Source organism: Sciurus carolinensis, chromosome 15, assembly GCF_902686445.1.
Source record: "Sciurus carolinensis chromosome 15, mSciCar1.2, whole genome shotgun sequence".
In the NCBI taxonomy this organism is placed as follows: Eukaryota; Metazoa; Chordata; class Mammalia; order Rodentia; family Sciuridae; genus Sciurus; species Sciurus carolinensis.
The window spans coordinates 65,213,041-65,229,056 of NC_062227.1; the positions used below are offsets into that span (position 1 = coordinate 65,213,041).

A 16,016-nucleotide genomic window follows, 5' to 3' on the forward strand; every position below is an offset into this window, starting at 1 on the left:
GCAGCTCATGAGATGGGGAGGAAGGACAAAGCCTGGCCTTTGGACCACGCAGGACCAGTCTCAATGGCAGTGTCCACTCCACAGCCTCTCAGCAGGGCACTGGTGGGTGGACGGAGGCCACATTTGACTTGGTCCTTGTCTCACTCCTTCCAAATCTTGGCAAACAGTCGACCTCATGTCACCATGAAGGGGTGAGGGGCGGGCAGGACAGGAGCAGGCTTCAGGGACCCCTTCAACTTTTTTGACGAGAGGACATGTGATTTTTTTTTTTCAAGATCGTGCACAGTGGGGGAACCATAATTCTCCAGAAGAAAACCCAGTTACTGTTAGGTGGGAGAATGGCTGCTAGGAGGTCAAATGGAGTGGACCAGCCCTTCCTGTTCTTACAAGACATAACCATGTCAGCCTAAATTTTAACCAAACAGACAAAGAAGAATGATGTGCAATTGTGGTTTACTGGTGGGACTGAATGGCTTTCTACTATTATTGGTTGGTTGGATTTCCTTCTGTAAGAGTCTCCTATTTTTACATTTTATGGAATTTTAATCAGTTTCTTTGACTTTTTTTTTTTGTACCAGGCATTTAACCCAGGGATGCTTAATCACTGAGCCACATCCCAGCCCTTTTTTAAAGTATTTTATTTTGAGACAGGGTCTTGCTAAGTTCTTAGGGGCTCACTAAGTTGCTGAGGTTGGTCTTGAACTTGCAGTCCTCTTCCTTAGCCTCTCGAGTTGCTGGGATTGCAGGTGTGCATCATTGCGCCTAGCACTTTCTTTGACTTTTTATTTTATTTTAATTAATTAATTTTTGGTGCAGGAAATTGAACTGAGGGGCACTTGCCACTGAGCTACCGCCCCAGCCCTTTTTATATGTTATTTTGAGATGGGGGTCTCGCTAAATTGCTAAGGCTGGCCTTGAATTTGCAATCCTCCTGCCTCAGCCTCCTGAGTCATTGGGATAACAGGCATGCGTCTTTTTTTTTTTTTTTTTAAAGAACTTATTTATAAGGTTCTGTATGTTTCTGAATGCTGTTATAAATGTGGTAAATATGTTTTCTCTTTACCTGGTCTTATGGTGACTTGAAGAGTTTAGAAGAGGGGAGGAACTGGATGTGGTGGTTCACGTCTGTAATTCCAGCAATTCAGGAGGCCAAGGCAGGAGGATCACACGTTCGAGGCCTGTCTCAGCAGTTTAGCGAGGCCTTAAACAATTTAGCTAGACCCTGTGTTATGTGTGTGTGAGGTGAGGTGAGGTGTCCCCCAAAAACTCACGTGTGAGACAATGCAACAAGGTTTGGAGGAGAAATGATTGGGTCATAGTTTTAACCTAATCAGTGAACTGATCCCTGATGGGATTAACTGAGTGGTAGCTGGAGGTCGTTTGGGTATGGCTGGAGGAAGTGGTTTATTGGGGGCATGGCTATGGGGCATATATTTTGTATCTGGAGAGTGGAGTCTCTCTCTCTCTCTCTCTCTCTCTGCTTTCTAATCATTGTGTGAGCTGCTTCCTTTTCCCACACTCTTCTACCATGATGTTCAGCCTCACCCTGAGCTCCAAGGAATCGATTCTGCTGTCTATGGACTCAGACCTCTGAAACCCTGAGCCCCTAAGTAAACTTTTCCTCCTTTACAATTGTTCTGGTCAGGTTTTTCAGTCAGAGCAGCAAAAAAACTGACTAAAACACCCTGTCTGAAAATTAAAAAAAAAAAAAAAAAAAAAAGGGCCGAGGATGTGGCTCAGTGGTTAAGTGTCCCTGGGCACAATCCCTGGTACACAAAACACACATACACAAAAGCAAAAAATAAGAATAACAAATAAAAGAGGGGAGGGACATGGTTTCAATTTTAGCTTAAAAGATGACTGCTGGCTACAAATGGTCAAAAGGATTTTTTGCCCAATTTTGGCCAGGAGGTTTTCAAAATAGCACAAACCTTTTTTTGAAAAAAGCACACATGTAAACAAAATACTGTTATCTCAACCTGTTATCTAAATTAAAATCCATTAAGTCCCACATTTTCAAGTCTGTGAATGTTTCAACAAAATTGACACAGACACATTATAATAGGTTGGAAATCATAATGTAGCACTTATACATTACCATTATTAGGTTATAATTATCTTATTATATTTTTGTTATTATATTATATTTTATATAATTATATTACATATTGATACCGCGTTTAGGTTTTGATGGGTGTGCCACACAAGGGACCCTGGGACAAAATGGGTGAAACCTCAGGAACTCAACCATGGTCATGAGGAGAAACAGCCATGTGAGAGGAGCTGGGGATTTTGAGGAGCTGTATTTGGGTTTTTCTCTCTGCTCACTCTAAGGAATATTTTCATTATTTTTAGTTACATACAAGAAGTTATTTTCCAAACTGACAAGTTAAAGTAGAACCTTTTTGTCTATTTTAGAGGGTTATGAGTTCAGGTTAAACTGGATTAAACACCCACCTCCAATCTTCACTAGTTAGTTTGAACACCTAACTCTGATTTTTACTGGCACTTATATTTACAACATGAAATAAAATAATAAAAAGTGAAGAAAGAACAAACACAAAGTGGCACGTTTACATGGCATGCACATTACCTGTCATCTCTGGGCCTCAGTTTTCCTACGTGCTCCACCACTTATTAGTAACATGACCTTGGGTGAGGAACTTGACTTCCCTCAGTGTCCACATCTAAAAATGGGGATTAGAATGGTTACCTCTCTTGTTATCTCCCAGGGTCAAGGGGAAGGTGCTCAAAGCTGTGCCTGGCACATTCCGGCCTCATGTTAGTTGTTGCTCCCACAGTGTAATCGATTTGTCTGTTACCTAGGGTGTGTGTGTGTGTGTGTGTGTGTGTGTGTGTGTGTGTATACATGTATGTGTGTGAGTGCCTGCACAGGTGCAAGGAATTGATCACCATGTGTTTGCATAGGTTGGGGCCATCTATGTGTCCTGAAGAATAGCTAAATCAAATTTAGTCATGGATTACTGTACATCAATTAGAAACCCTGAGCTAGATGTGCATAAAATAGTAAAAATGAAGCACTGAGCAACATGTGTATAAATAGAAGGATATTGGAAACACACAACTGTTCATATAAATGGCAAATACACATACACAAAACAAGAACACCTACAAATGAGAGAATACACTTCAAACATACAGCATGGGGGAACTTGGGGAAGGGAAAGAAATATATGAAGAATATGAAAGGAAGTAAATTTTTTAAATGAAAGAAAAAAATACAAGCAAACAAAAGAGGACCTTTGCAAAAGAGGACCTTTGAAAGACAAAGGCTGAGAATGGCATTGACCTCACACTTTGATCACTCCTGTCTTAGGCTGTAAGGTTAAAAAAAATTAGCTCTCTCCAAAATAAGGTTCCACACTCAGATATATTTATTTTAAAGACATGAGTACTTTCTCATGAGTATGTGAGTAGAGAAAGAAAAGCCACCACATCATAGTTACATTTTTTCATTCCTCAGCATGTTTTTAAAAAAAAAGAAAAGTCAAACTTCATCTTTCTCAGCAACTGCTGACAGGTCATGTCATGGCACCAGAATGTGCTTCACAGTTCTGTCCTGGTGATGAGCAAGGCCGTGTATTCAAAGTGCCTCTCTGGGATCAGCATCTGAGTAAATCTGTCTCTCCCCTTTTTTTGGTCAAATAAGTGTTTGATAGGTTTGGAAGGTGGAGCCAAGTTCCTATAAACTCATTTGAAAGTGACATAAGGACGCTAATTTTGCAAACTTCTTTTGCTTTGAAATTCAGTGTTTGACTCTGTGGGGAAGCTTGGGAGCAACGTTCTTAACGGAAACGTGGACAGGCTGGGATCATACAGTGAGTGCCTCTCCGCCCGGGGCCCTGCAGGGAGCTTCCAAGGGCAGTACTGCAAGCCTTATGTACTGCAGGTGAGTGTCGGGGACAGCTTGCTCTCGAAGGTCAATGAGTATCATGATATTGAACAACTCTACTGATTGGTTTTATTAATTAAAAACAAAAAATTAATTATTGCCGTGTTTTGCAAAGAGTCAACACTAGGGTTTTAAATATTGAAATAGTTGCTGGAGGCTTGCTCAGCCTCTTCTGAGTATGGGGCGTTATTTGAGGCACTTGTCCCCAAACCACAGGGACCTTGAGGTATTCCTTCTACCACATTGTGTGGGGCAAGACCTCACAGGGAGTCCAAGTTCAAGTCCTGGCCCGCACCTTTGCTAACATGTTCTTTGGGTTCGTTGGACTCTCTCTTTAAGCTCAGTCTTCTGTTTTGGGGGTTCTTGGGGCTCTCACTATTTTCCCCACTAAGTGCATCCTCGACATCTTTACTGTCAAGGAGTCACAACACTGCTTGGCACCCTGTGGATCAAACCAAGAAGCTTGGAACACAGTTCTGAGCACTAGCTCCTGACTTCCCATCAATTTTTAGAATACCAGAGGGAGCATAGATTTTCCATTACCTATAACCCTTTTCCCAGAAACAGAGCTCTAAATACCAATTTGAGGTTATCCTAGCAGATGGGTCTTGACTTTATGAATACATTACTAAATCAGTTGACCAGTGATGTGGGCTCACTGTCTTCAAAGCATGTTAATCTTTTACAGCTCAGGAAAAGACCTAGGAATAGCACAACCTTTTATTAAACACAGGACAGTCTTTATACATGTCACACAAGACTAAAAGAAAATTACATTACTTGTTGACTAAAAACAATTTTCTGAAATAACAATCAAAAATGCAAGCTCTCAGATATTAATGCTGTAAAATGCTTGCAATGGTTAACCAGAGAGACAGGGAGATTATTGGTCAGCCTCATTTGTCTTGCTGAGGGTTGGGATAATGATTGCTTGAGACTTTAATCAGCGTGTACAAACGTCATTTTCAAAGCAGATTAGTGATTTTGATATCACAGTGAAAGGTCAGGCCTACATAATCAGGTGAGTTATGTATTTAGAAGAAATACCCCAGAATTTATTTATAATTTGGTCTTTTCTTTATTGGGACAGGCATTCTAATTATCGGGTTGATTTATTAAGAAAATTTTTATTTGATTCTTGTGTCCTGCTACCCTGAAATGGCAACTTGCCAACTGTGTTGAAAATGATAGGGGAATCAGCGCTTGATGACTCTAATCTGCAGGAGAGATTCATTGGGTCAGATTATCCAAAATTGGTGGCTGTTTCTTAAACAATCAGCTCCATTAAATCTGGAGATACATTTTAACTTAAATATATGTACATCTGATGATGTAGACATTTTGCTGGAACCACTCTGATGGAAAATCCATGTCTCAAGTTAGAAAACTTTTTCCTTTCAACACCCTTCTATCCTTCTTCCAATCTGCTGTATTTATGGTTGGTGTGGTGGCAGCATTACTTGGAAATGATCATGCATATATGCTGCGAACACTAAAATTAAAGAGCTTTGTGTCATTTGTTTCCCAGGATGGAGTGGATTATAGCGTGGGCATATGTGTCCCCGATTCCTGTGCTGAAGAGGATGTGACTCTGATGTCTCGGCTGGGTAGGTACAAAAGAAACTATGATTTCAGCATCAAATTTGAAAATCCCCAAGGAGTGAGCCAAACTTCCACTCAGATCAATCCACTCGCCTGAGAGAATGGAGTTGGGGGCTGGGAGCAGCAGTAATGGATGCCCTGGAGAAGGCAGGAAGCAATGAGAAAGACAGGAAGAGGAGACAGGAGCTGAACCTTTATGTAATAACAACGTGGAGTTAAACCATCTTGCTTCGCCACAGCTGCTTGTTAGGTCCGAAGAAAGGAGGTGGGTGGCCTCAGGTTCCACAGTGTGCACCCCCTCGCTCGGGCCCAGGTTTTGGCACCTGCTCAGTGGGAGGCCAGGGCGTTGCAGAGGATCCGTGTTAACAGCCCAGCATTCGGTCCTGGTTGTCACCTCCCAGCTGTGTGATCCTGGGCACCACTTACTCTCCACAGGCTTCAGGGTCTCCCTCTGAGCAGCGAGGCGTGGGCTCTCAAGTCCACCTGTCTCTAACTTTCTGTGGCCTTATCATCATCCCTAACCTTAGCGATGGAGAAGGAATAAAGTTGAGTCCCTACGGAAATTGTTTTGACTTCCTCTAAGTGTTTCAAATTTTTCTGAGCCAAAGCTTGAAAGCCTAAATTCTTTTTTCATTCGGCCTTTTCTATTGATTCTGGTAATCTAAAAGAGAGACCTAACAGGACACGTTATTTAGAGTTCTCCTTTAAAGTGTTGATATCGCAGCTAGTTTTTGATAAACCTAACTTGTCTTTGACTAATGATGGTCCCTACAGCTTTGGGTTCATGTGGTTTTTTTTAAAAAACAAACAAGGGCTGGGAGGTATAGTTTAGTGGTAGAATTCTTGCCTAGCACATTGAGGCCCTGGGTTCGATCCCCAGAGTCATAAGAAAAACAAACCAAAACTCCCCAATTTGTTATGAATCAAATTCAATTCTTATTGGATAAGCCATAAATATCCTAGAAATAAAGATGCACTAGCAGGTATTACAAAATTAGCATTTCAAGTGAATGAGTGACTCCCTATGTCTAATGAGTAAATAGTCTTTCTTATTTAAGAGATTTAATTTTTCTGGCTAATGCTAAGCTTACTAGCTAGAGTGGCCTTTCGGATAAAATGAAACACTTGGAATAATTGCTATCAATACAGAGATATTTTGAGAAAGTCACACTGTGAGAAGGAGGAGAAGGTCCTCTTTGATGACCTGCTCACCCTGGTTTGGTGAGCAGAGCAGACATGGGGATTAGTGGGTGTTAGTGGAAGTTAGTGTTTGGGGTTAAGGCCTTTGTCCAGCTTTGGCCCAGAGGCAAGGGTAGAAAAGAGAGCATCTCTGCCCAGGGCCACGGTCCCTATCTGGAAGGGATTTGTCAGGTATGCCTTGAAGCTTTTCGATGGAGCTGCCAATGTGCCCTCTATAGGCGTGGGGACAAGCAGCTCAGCAATGTCAGCCTGAGGAGCAACTGTAGGAGAAAGGAAAAGAGAGGATGATCCAGTATCGTGGGCGAAGAGATGCGGGGCAGGTGGAAGGGACAGCAGTGGTCACAGGCTGGGACAAAGCCTGCCTAGTGGTTGTCATAAGATGTTGTAAAATTTTACCCAACAGACTTGCTATGAACTCCTGAGAATAAAAATATACAGCACCAGGTTGTGGAGAGTTCAGCTCAAACTTGAATGTGATGATTGGGTGACCCAGCTGTGTCGTGGGGTGCAACTTAACAGAATGATCGCCACTGAGAAGTCCAGATTTGAGAGTCTTATTAGCTGGCCAGCTGACTGTCTGAAAATAGCTATTGGGAGAACAGCCCTGGCCATAGGGTTTCAGGGGTTTTTATACCGTAAGTCAGTACATCAATCATAAGTGACTGTTGCTGTGATTCAGAACTACGAACTAACATCACAAGACCTAAAATCATAAGCAGAAGGGGAAAGTGGAAAAAACAACCTTAGTTGGGTACAAGTTAAAGAAAGGTTACTAACGTCTAGACAATCATTGCTGACATGGTACATCGTCCAAGAAAAATAGGAACTAAAAAAAGAACAATTTTACATTGTATAAGAATTGCCATTATGTGTTGCCAAACATGTTATGCTAAGCAACTGTTGGTGGGTACAGAGGCCGGGTGTTCCCATGGGAGAAGCATTTCCTACATGACATGGAGTCTTCAGGGTAAAAGGAGTCTGTTTAGTCATTGCCCATATAGCTTGGCCTATAACATTTCCATGGAGTCACATATGTCAACCTGTCACAGCTGTAGGCTATTTCCCAAAGATTCAGACCCAGGAATCCTATTATCACTTTCTCTATTCCTTTCTCAGGGCTCCCAAGACCAGCGTGTGGAAATTTGGGTGGCTTAGAGTAAAAGAAATGTATCCCCTTGCAGTTCTAGAGACTAGAAATCTGAAATCCAGTTGTTGCTGAGCTTTCTGGAAGCTCCAGGGGAATCTGTCCCCTGTCTTCCTGCTAGCTCCTGGTGGTCACCAACCATCCTGGGCACTCCTTGGCTTGTAGATACATCATTCCAATCTCTACCTCTGTTGTCTTGTGGGGATTCTTCCTGTGTGTCTCTCTGTGCCCAAATTTCCCTTTTTAGGGACACCAGTCATACTGGATTCAGGGTCTAATTTAACCTTCTTTGACCTCATTTTAGATTGATTACATCTATGATGATCCTATTTCCAAATAAGGTCACATTCCCAGGGACCAGGCATTAGGTCTTGAAACTTTTTGGTTTATTTTATTTTTATTTTTTGGTACTGGGATTGAACCCAGAGGTACTTACCACTGAGCCACATCCCCAGTCCTTTTAACTTTTTTATTTTGAGACAGAATCTCACCAAGTGACTGAGGGCCTTGCTAAATTGCTAAAACTGGTCTTCAACTTGTGATCCTCCTGTGTGAGACTCCAGAGTTGCTGGGATTACTGGTGTGTGCCGCCGTGCCCGTCCTGGACTTGGACCTTTTTGTAGAGACATAATTCAACCTAGAACACTACCAAACGTGGACTTGCTAGACTAACTCGATTATCTGCATTCCCTTAAGAACAACAGGGTATTGGTGACTCCTAGTCTCCTTAGCCCAGGGTCCTGCACTTAGAATGCTTTTAAACATGGGACAAAGCCCACTGAAGTGCAAGTGTGAGGCTAGCCACTCCCCTGTCCTGCGGACACCATAAGAGGTCTGTTTAGCACTGAGTCAGCAAATTCCAGAAGCAACACCAAAGGGTTACAGATTTCTACTCTCAGGGGCTTACTAGAAGTCTGGTTGGAATTTTTTTTTTTTTTTTTTTTTTAATCATTTTGGGATGATCACACTGTCCTGTTTTGCAGAGGCCAAATGTACTGTGTTCTGAGCTGCTTGGAATCGATGCTTGAGAGTTCTTTAAATACACTTTAAACTGTCCTCTTTCCTGCACCTTATGAAGCCAATTTCATCTTGCTTTACCTGGTGGGATTAGAATGAGTAGGCCGACCAGCACTGCAAAGAATGGGTACCCCATCGCCGATTGAGAAACTGGAGCTGCAGCAAGTCCTTCAATTATCCATAGAAGTGCCTTTCTAAGGGCTGGGGAGAAAGCTCAGTTGATAGGGTGCCTGCCTCGCAAGCACAAGGCCCTACTTTATAATCCCCAGCACCGCAAGAAAGAAGTGTCTTTCCAGCAAAGGATTCAAGGGGATCTAATATCATCTTCACAGAATATCATCTTCTGTTCTTAGTTGAATCCGGGAAGTATTTCCTGAACAATTTCACATCTGGCCTTATGAGATGTCGCACCTGTACGCTAGGGGTACCAGATCAACTCCGTGGTACTCACTGTGGGAAACCTACAAGTTAGCCAGGAACACAGGTGGACCTGACCTATTAGGAGACACTATCAGGAAATAATTGTTGATCCTACACTGAGTGCTAGGGGTGAGCGTCACCCTGAGGGGCAATGGGGAGGGGCAGGGAGCTGTGGTGGACAGGGGGACGGGGATCCTCATGGAGAGAACTTGAGCTGCCTTGTGCAAGGGAAGAGTTGAGATGGGTGGGAAGGGAAGTCACTGGGAAACAGATCCATGAAGTTTCTAGTAAAGGGTCCCAGTGCCCTGGAGCCTGGAGGAATGTGCATAGGTGGCTGATCGGTTTTATTGACTGTGGCAGAATTTAGAGCTGGGGTGTGAGTTCACAACAACACTGGGAGGGAGGTACCGATTATCATCCCCATTTTACCAGGAGCCGGGACCTAAGTCAAGGAGAGATCAATTACTTGGCCAAGGTCACATAGTACAGGTAGACCTAGGACCTTTCTTTTTTTCCCCAGTCCTGGGTTTGAACCCAGGACACTCTACCAACTGAGCTACATCCTCAGCCCCTTTTAAAGTTTTATTTTGAGGCAGGATCTGAGCAAGTTGTTGAGGTTGTCCTTGAAGCTACAACCTCCTGTCTCAGTCTCCCGAGTTGCTGGGGTTCCAGGTATACACCACTGTACACAGCAGAACCTTGTTCTTAACCACTATGCTCAACTTTATGAATTTGTCTGAAGCTGATTCTCCTTGTCTGTAAAATAAGGAATATAGTAATCCCTTGTAAGGTTGTTGAAAGATTAGAAATAATGAACAAAACATCCCTAACATCTAGTAGTCACTTAATAAATGGCAGCATGTGTTGTCATTGGCCATGTGAAACCCACCATGTCCCCACCCTTTGCTGAGGCTTGGAAGTGTTGCCAGAGAGCCTGCAGGAATGCAGACTCTTGGGTCTCTCTTGGACCTTTGCATCACAAGCCTTCAGGAAGGAGAGGCAGAGTGACCCCTTAGCAGGCTCTCCAGGTGATTCGCAGACTCAGTAACATTTGAGAGCCTGCACTGGTCATATAAGTAAGATCTTTACGATTTCTTCCAGAGACTCATGAGTTGTGTCCTAAGCCAATGCGTCTCAGCTTCCATTTTGGATGGTCCCCACTGCCCGATATCAGGCTTCCTTTTGTGTTTTTCCATCTCGTATTGCATTTGCTTATCTCTCTTGTGGCAACCTGTTCACAGAGAGAACTGAACCAGAAATGGCACATTATTAGGCTTCTCATTGCCAGTGCAGTGGGCAGGAAACCAGGCTGAGTGTTCAGGACCTGTGGTCCACTTCCAGCGGGGCCAAGCGCGGAGCTCTGCGGCTTTCAACATCTCGTGCCCTGGTTCCCCCCGCCCCCTCCCACAGCACATGAAGTGGATACCCCCTCACAGATGCCCAAGTCTCTTACATAAAACAGCTTGCGTAGAACCCACGCAGGACTTCCTATATGCTTTGAATCATCTCTTGCTTACTTACAATGCCTAGCACCTCATGTGAATGCTGTGTAAACAATGCTGTATTGTTTAGGGAATCTTGAGAAGGAAAAGTCTACGATCTCATTATAGATAGGATTTTAAAAAATGTATTTTTGGTCTGAGGTTGGATCCATGTAGGAAAATGGATGATCTGTATATAAAGGCCATCTTCCCTCTCTAATGTCAGACTTTCATTTTAAAATAATAGGAAAGTACCTGTGAAAGTGCAGAGCATTATAGTAAACTCAAGTATTAACAGCCTCTTCTTCTCTCTTGGTAGATATTTTGAGATTCAGAAACACTTCGTTCTTGGCTCCTTCCCTCTCCCTCTTTACAGCAAATTCTTCCTCTTTGTCTGGTGGGAGTGTGGCCAGATGTGCTGCTGGAATGTTCACCCTGGACACATTTGCTGCCCTGTGTCTGTGAGTACAGGCGTCTGAGGTACCTGCCTGGGTGGTCTTATTGGGACCTCTATCAACTTCCCTTCACCCACTGCATTTATTGAACCATGTCTGACCAATGGGCCTTGCCTGGATGTTTGTCCCCCAAACTCCTGTGTTAACCCCAATGTGATGGTTTTAGGAGGTGGGGCCTCTGGGAGGACTAGGTCATGAGAGGAATCCCTTATGAGTGGGATTAGTGCCCTTATGAAGGATCCTCAGAGAGCTCCCCTTCTGCCATGTGAGCTCAGTTAAAAGGTTCCAGGAACTAGAGAGCCGGCCCCATCAGACCCTGAATCTACTGGATCCTTGATCTTGGTCTTCCCAGCCTCCAGAACTGGGAGAAATCAAGTTCTGTGGTTCATAAGACACCCAGTCTGTGGCACTTTGTCACCGTGGCCTGAGTGGGCTAAGGAGCAGGGAGATCACCTTTAACCTTCAGCAAGAAGAGGCGAAAGTGTTCCAAGGAAAGGCTGACCCAAACACGGCTGGGCTTCAGGGGACCACTGAGAAACATTTCCTGTCCCAGGACATTCCAGAGCCAGCCATTTGACCTTGGCAAAGATAGTTTCTTTGACTGGAGGTGGTACCTCTCCTATAAGTATCTTGCCCTTTACTTCTTGTTTGCATTTTTAATTGTTCCTAAGGACAAAGCAGATAGATGTAGAATTGCCAGGTCATAACAATTGACTCATTTGGACGTGTTTTCCTGAACAATTCATTCATAGTGTCCCTGTGGGAATGACTACATCTTCTTCATTCCCATCTCACCAGCATTGAAAGCCACCTTTATAAAACCTGGCATCAAGCACGCCTGTAATCGCAGTGGCTTGAGAGGCTGAGGCAGGAGGATCTGAGTTCAAAGCCAACCTCAGCAAAATCGAGGTGTTAAGCAACTCAGTGAGACCCTGTCTCTAAATAAAATACAAAAAGTGGGCTGCCTCAGTGGTCAGTGTCCCTGATACCTCCCCTTCCAAAAAACAAAAAAAAAAAAAAAAAGAAAAGAAAAAGAAAAAAAAAACTGGCATCAATATGATAGGTGAATAAATTTTTTTTTTTGAATAAATTGATTTAAATTACATTTTTAAAAAACTGGCAAGGAAGATTCTTTTTCCCTAAATTTATCCACCACTGTATTTTCGTCTTATAAATTGCCTACTATAATGTTCACCCTTTCCTCAGGGCCTCAGTTGGGTTCTTAATTAATATTCAAAGTTCCTTATATTTATAAAGGATATTAATCCTTAGTCATATGGCTACAAATATCTTCCTCCAAGTTTGGTTTCTTTTTGTTTGTGTATGATAATTTTTCCAGTGATAATAAGGAGTTAAGTGAAATTCATTAATTTTCTCCTTTGTCATTTTTAAATTATTTTTATCTTTAGATGTCATTTCCCACTACTAAATTTGTTAAATACTGGTTATGAATATCCAGTGGCTCTGATTTCCGCAGTGGTTCCTCTGCGTGTCCCTGTGTGTCATGTGAGGTAAGGCCTGGCCTTGTGTCTTCTCCCTGCAGCTTCCTCACCTTGCTGGGCCTGGCATTCCCTCTGGCTGGAACCATCTGCGTGGCCGCCAGGGGACAGGACCCTGGACTTGGGACAAGGCCAGCACAGGGGACGCCTTCGGCCCATTATGGGAGTGTGCCTTTGAGGGAGGCAGAGAGCAGTGGGCCAAGAAGCGGGGTCCGACTGACAGCACGCCCCACCCGTCTCTCGCCCTCGGGAGCCGCAAGCCCAGGAAAAGGTAGGCATTTTCATGAACCTAGGACCTCCCAAGAGAGGTGACTCCTGGTTCTAGTGAATGCCCAGCAGTTTCTAAATGTCACCGAGGAGGCCGGCTCCCTGCTGCTCACAAGTCAGCCTTTGTTTCCCACCAGCGTGTCAAAGCAAGGCGAGGTCACCAAAAATGCCGCTTTATTTCTTGGGTACAATTATCCAGTGTGTTTTTGTGCTCATCAAAGGCTAGGTCAGGACAGAGCTCAGGGTTGCGCTGTGGTCGCTCTTAGGACAACTCCATGATCACAATGTCTGTTCTCAGAGTCGCAGACACACACAGGCTCAGAGGCGCTTCTGCCATCACCAAGGTAAATGATTGACACACAACTGGAAGCCTGGGGAGGGGTGAGTGCGCAGCACAAGCTATCAGTGTGTCTGAGCCAGAGGCAGGTGTGGCGCGGGCTGGACCTGAGAGGGTGGCTCTGTGTCGAGTTTTAGTGGGAGGCCAAGGGCACCACCTTCATGCCCACCTTCCCTCCGCAGGGGAAAGCGCCTATGCACACTCCTCACGCAAGAGCTGCCTCTAGGCAAAGACCTCTGGGACCCCAGAGTAATTCTGGAAGATTCTCTTTAGGGCTACACAAATGTTCTTCCTGAACCCCAATGAGGGGGATAAAAAATAAAAAAAAAAAATCAGCGAATGGGCCAGAAGAATATGATGTGGGATAAAGTGACTTCAGGACAAATGTCGGTGGTAGAAGGCATAGCAGTGATGTTTTTCTGACCCTGTTTGGATCTTCAACAAAAACAACAGCAACGAGGAAAACAACAAAACATATTTGTGTTAAGCTGGAGATACTCCAAGGAGGAGCCCAGAAGGCCTCGAGGCTGCTGGTACCCGCTCGTTCCCCAAGTCCAAAGCGGGATGCAGCTGTGCTGGGGGTGCAGATAGTTTAGCTCCCGGGCAAGGGTCAGCTCCTGCTGCCCTGCAACGTCTAAATATGGGTCTGGGTTTGTCTGCTGGGCTCTGGAAGATAAACCTGGAAGATCAAGTCTCCTGATGATCCTGTTGGATCTTGAGAGCAATTATGGTGACTGCTCAGGTCTTGGAATCCCTCAATGACTTCTTGCATGATGGGGTTCCAGACCTTTCTCTGCTCTCCATTGGCCTGCATGGTCAGCATGGCAGAGACAGCACAAGCTCAGAGGTCCCCAGTCAGCCTGCCGTGATAACTAACTCTGACTTTGGTTTGACCTTGTTTGACCTCTAAGAGCCTCAGATTCCACATGGGTAAATAGGGGCACAAAATGGGACTTGTTGAAGGAATCAGATGAGATAGTGTGTACTCACCTCCTCTGAATTCATCCCTCTTTCCCTCATCCTCTTCAATTAAACCAGGAGAGGGAGGACAGGGTGGGACCTTCTGCTTGGACTGTGCTGACCTCAGTGAGTAGGCAGCAGGCAGCTGGATCAGCGTGAAGGGAACTGACGTGCAAGAAGGATCCTGCACGGCTCTCATCCGTGCTGCGCTAGCCCCTGAGACCTCGCTTCAGACTAGACCGCGGAGTTTAGGGCAGACACACCTGACTCGGCGTCAGGCATTGACTACTGAAACTTCAGCTTCCTCACCTAAATTCAGACTCTGTGATCAGACATATCCAGTCGAACAAATCTCAGTGTGCATCAGAATCACCTGGAGGACTTGTCACAACTCTGATCACTGAGCCCTAACTCCAAAGATGCTGACTTCCTCGGTTTGCTGTAGGACCTGGGAAAGTACCTCTCTAACATGCTCCCTGGTGATGCTGAAGCTGCTGGCCTGTGGACTTCCATTTTGAGAACCAGTGACCACATGCATTGTTTCATCCAGTCCTCTCCATGTCCCTAAGTTTCACAAAACCTTTCATTTACGAATGAGCAAAATGGGAATCTGAGAGGCTGTCTTCCCTACAGACCAGTTATTTTCAGATGTTTTTTATGACCCAGATGGTTAAGTTCAACCACAAATAGAATTAGAAAAAAATTAATGATAACATAATGAGTACCTGCTCACCAAGGCAGGCATTGAGCCAGACCTTTGACATTGATCTAGAATCTTCACAATAATCCTACCCAAACCTGTCCATTCTAAAAGTGAGGAACCTAGGCTCAAGGAGGTTAGAGAACTTGTCGGAGCCTGGCAGGTCCTGGTCCTGCATCTCTGTATCGAATCATAGGGCTTCTCAGGAAACCAAGGAGGAACCAGGTGACACCAGACATAAAACTGCTGGCTGTGTGCAGTTAATCTCCAAGTCCTGGTGCAGGACAATTTTCCTAAATGTAAGGGAGAGTGCTGTGCCTCTGGGCAGAGGTACCATGCAGTGGATGACTTCAGGAGAAAACTTAGATTTACCTCTAGAACCTCAAAATGCTGGGTAATTAAGTTCTTTCATCTAAGAAATTGATTTAGATTTCCAGGTCTCATTTGTGAATCAGTTTTAATTCTGCAAGGACATAGTGATGTCCACAATGTTTAAGGACCTGAGCTCTGTACAGGAAAAACTGTGTGTCTTTTGAAGCTGGTTTGAGCTTCAGAGATTCCAATTTCACAATTCTAGCTACTTAATCTGCTCTTAGGGTAGGCCAAATTAAATCCTAAAAAATGTGCAGATAAATTAACTAGGAGTAAGTATTCTTTCCTAAAGCAATAGGGTTTAAACTAGTGATAATAGTAGCTGTGGTCTCATGTTTTCTATGGATTGGTCTCTCTTCAGAGTGATTGATAAGCATTAGCTGCTTTGTTCTTCATGATAATCCTGTGATTATAAGATCTACTTTGATTCCCATTTTGCAGATGTGGAGACAGACACAGAGAAGTTAATTCACTTGCCAGAGATCCCAGAGTTAATAAATGACAGCCAGATTCAGAGCCAGCAGTACCTAGAAGGCCTGCACCTTAGTTTTTGTGCCACCTCTCTCGTTTCCAAGGCTACCTGGATCAGAGTTAGGGTGTTACTGTAGGAGTTCATCCCTAGGAGAGCACCTGCACTGTCACGTCAAGT

The 16,016-nt window shown here is 44.1% G+C and overlaps 1 protein-coding gene across 1 annotated transcript in view; it reads left to right on the forward strand.

Moving 5' to 3' along the window:
* The window catches only part of LOC124965394 (O-acyltransferase like protein-like), a 53,093-nt gene that overhangs the window by 9,659 nt on the left and 27,418 nt on the right, over positions 1–16,016 (forward strand). Inside the window, exons 2-5 of the mRNA XM_047526235.1 lie at positions 3,771–3,910; positions 5,442–5,520; positions 11,097–11,238; positions 12,776–13,002. Of these exons, the coding sequence (XP_047382191.1) occupies positions 3,771–3,910; positions 5,442–5,520; positions 11,097–11,238; positions 12,776–13,002 (588 nt within the window). The remainder of the gene's footprint in view (positions 1–3,770; positions 3,911–5,441; positions 5,521–11,096; positions 11,239–12,775; positions 13,003–16,016) is intronic.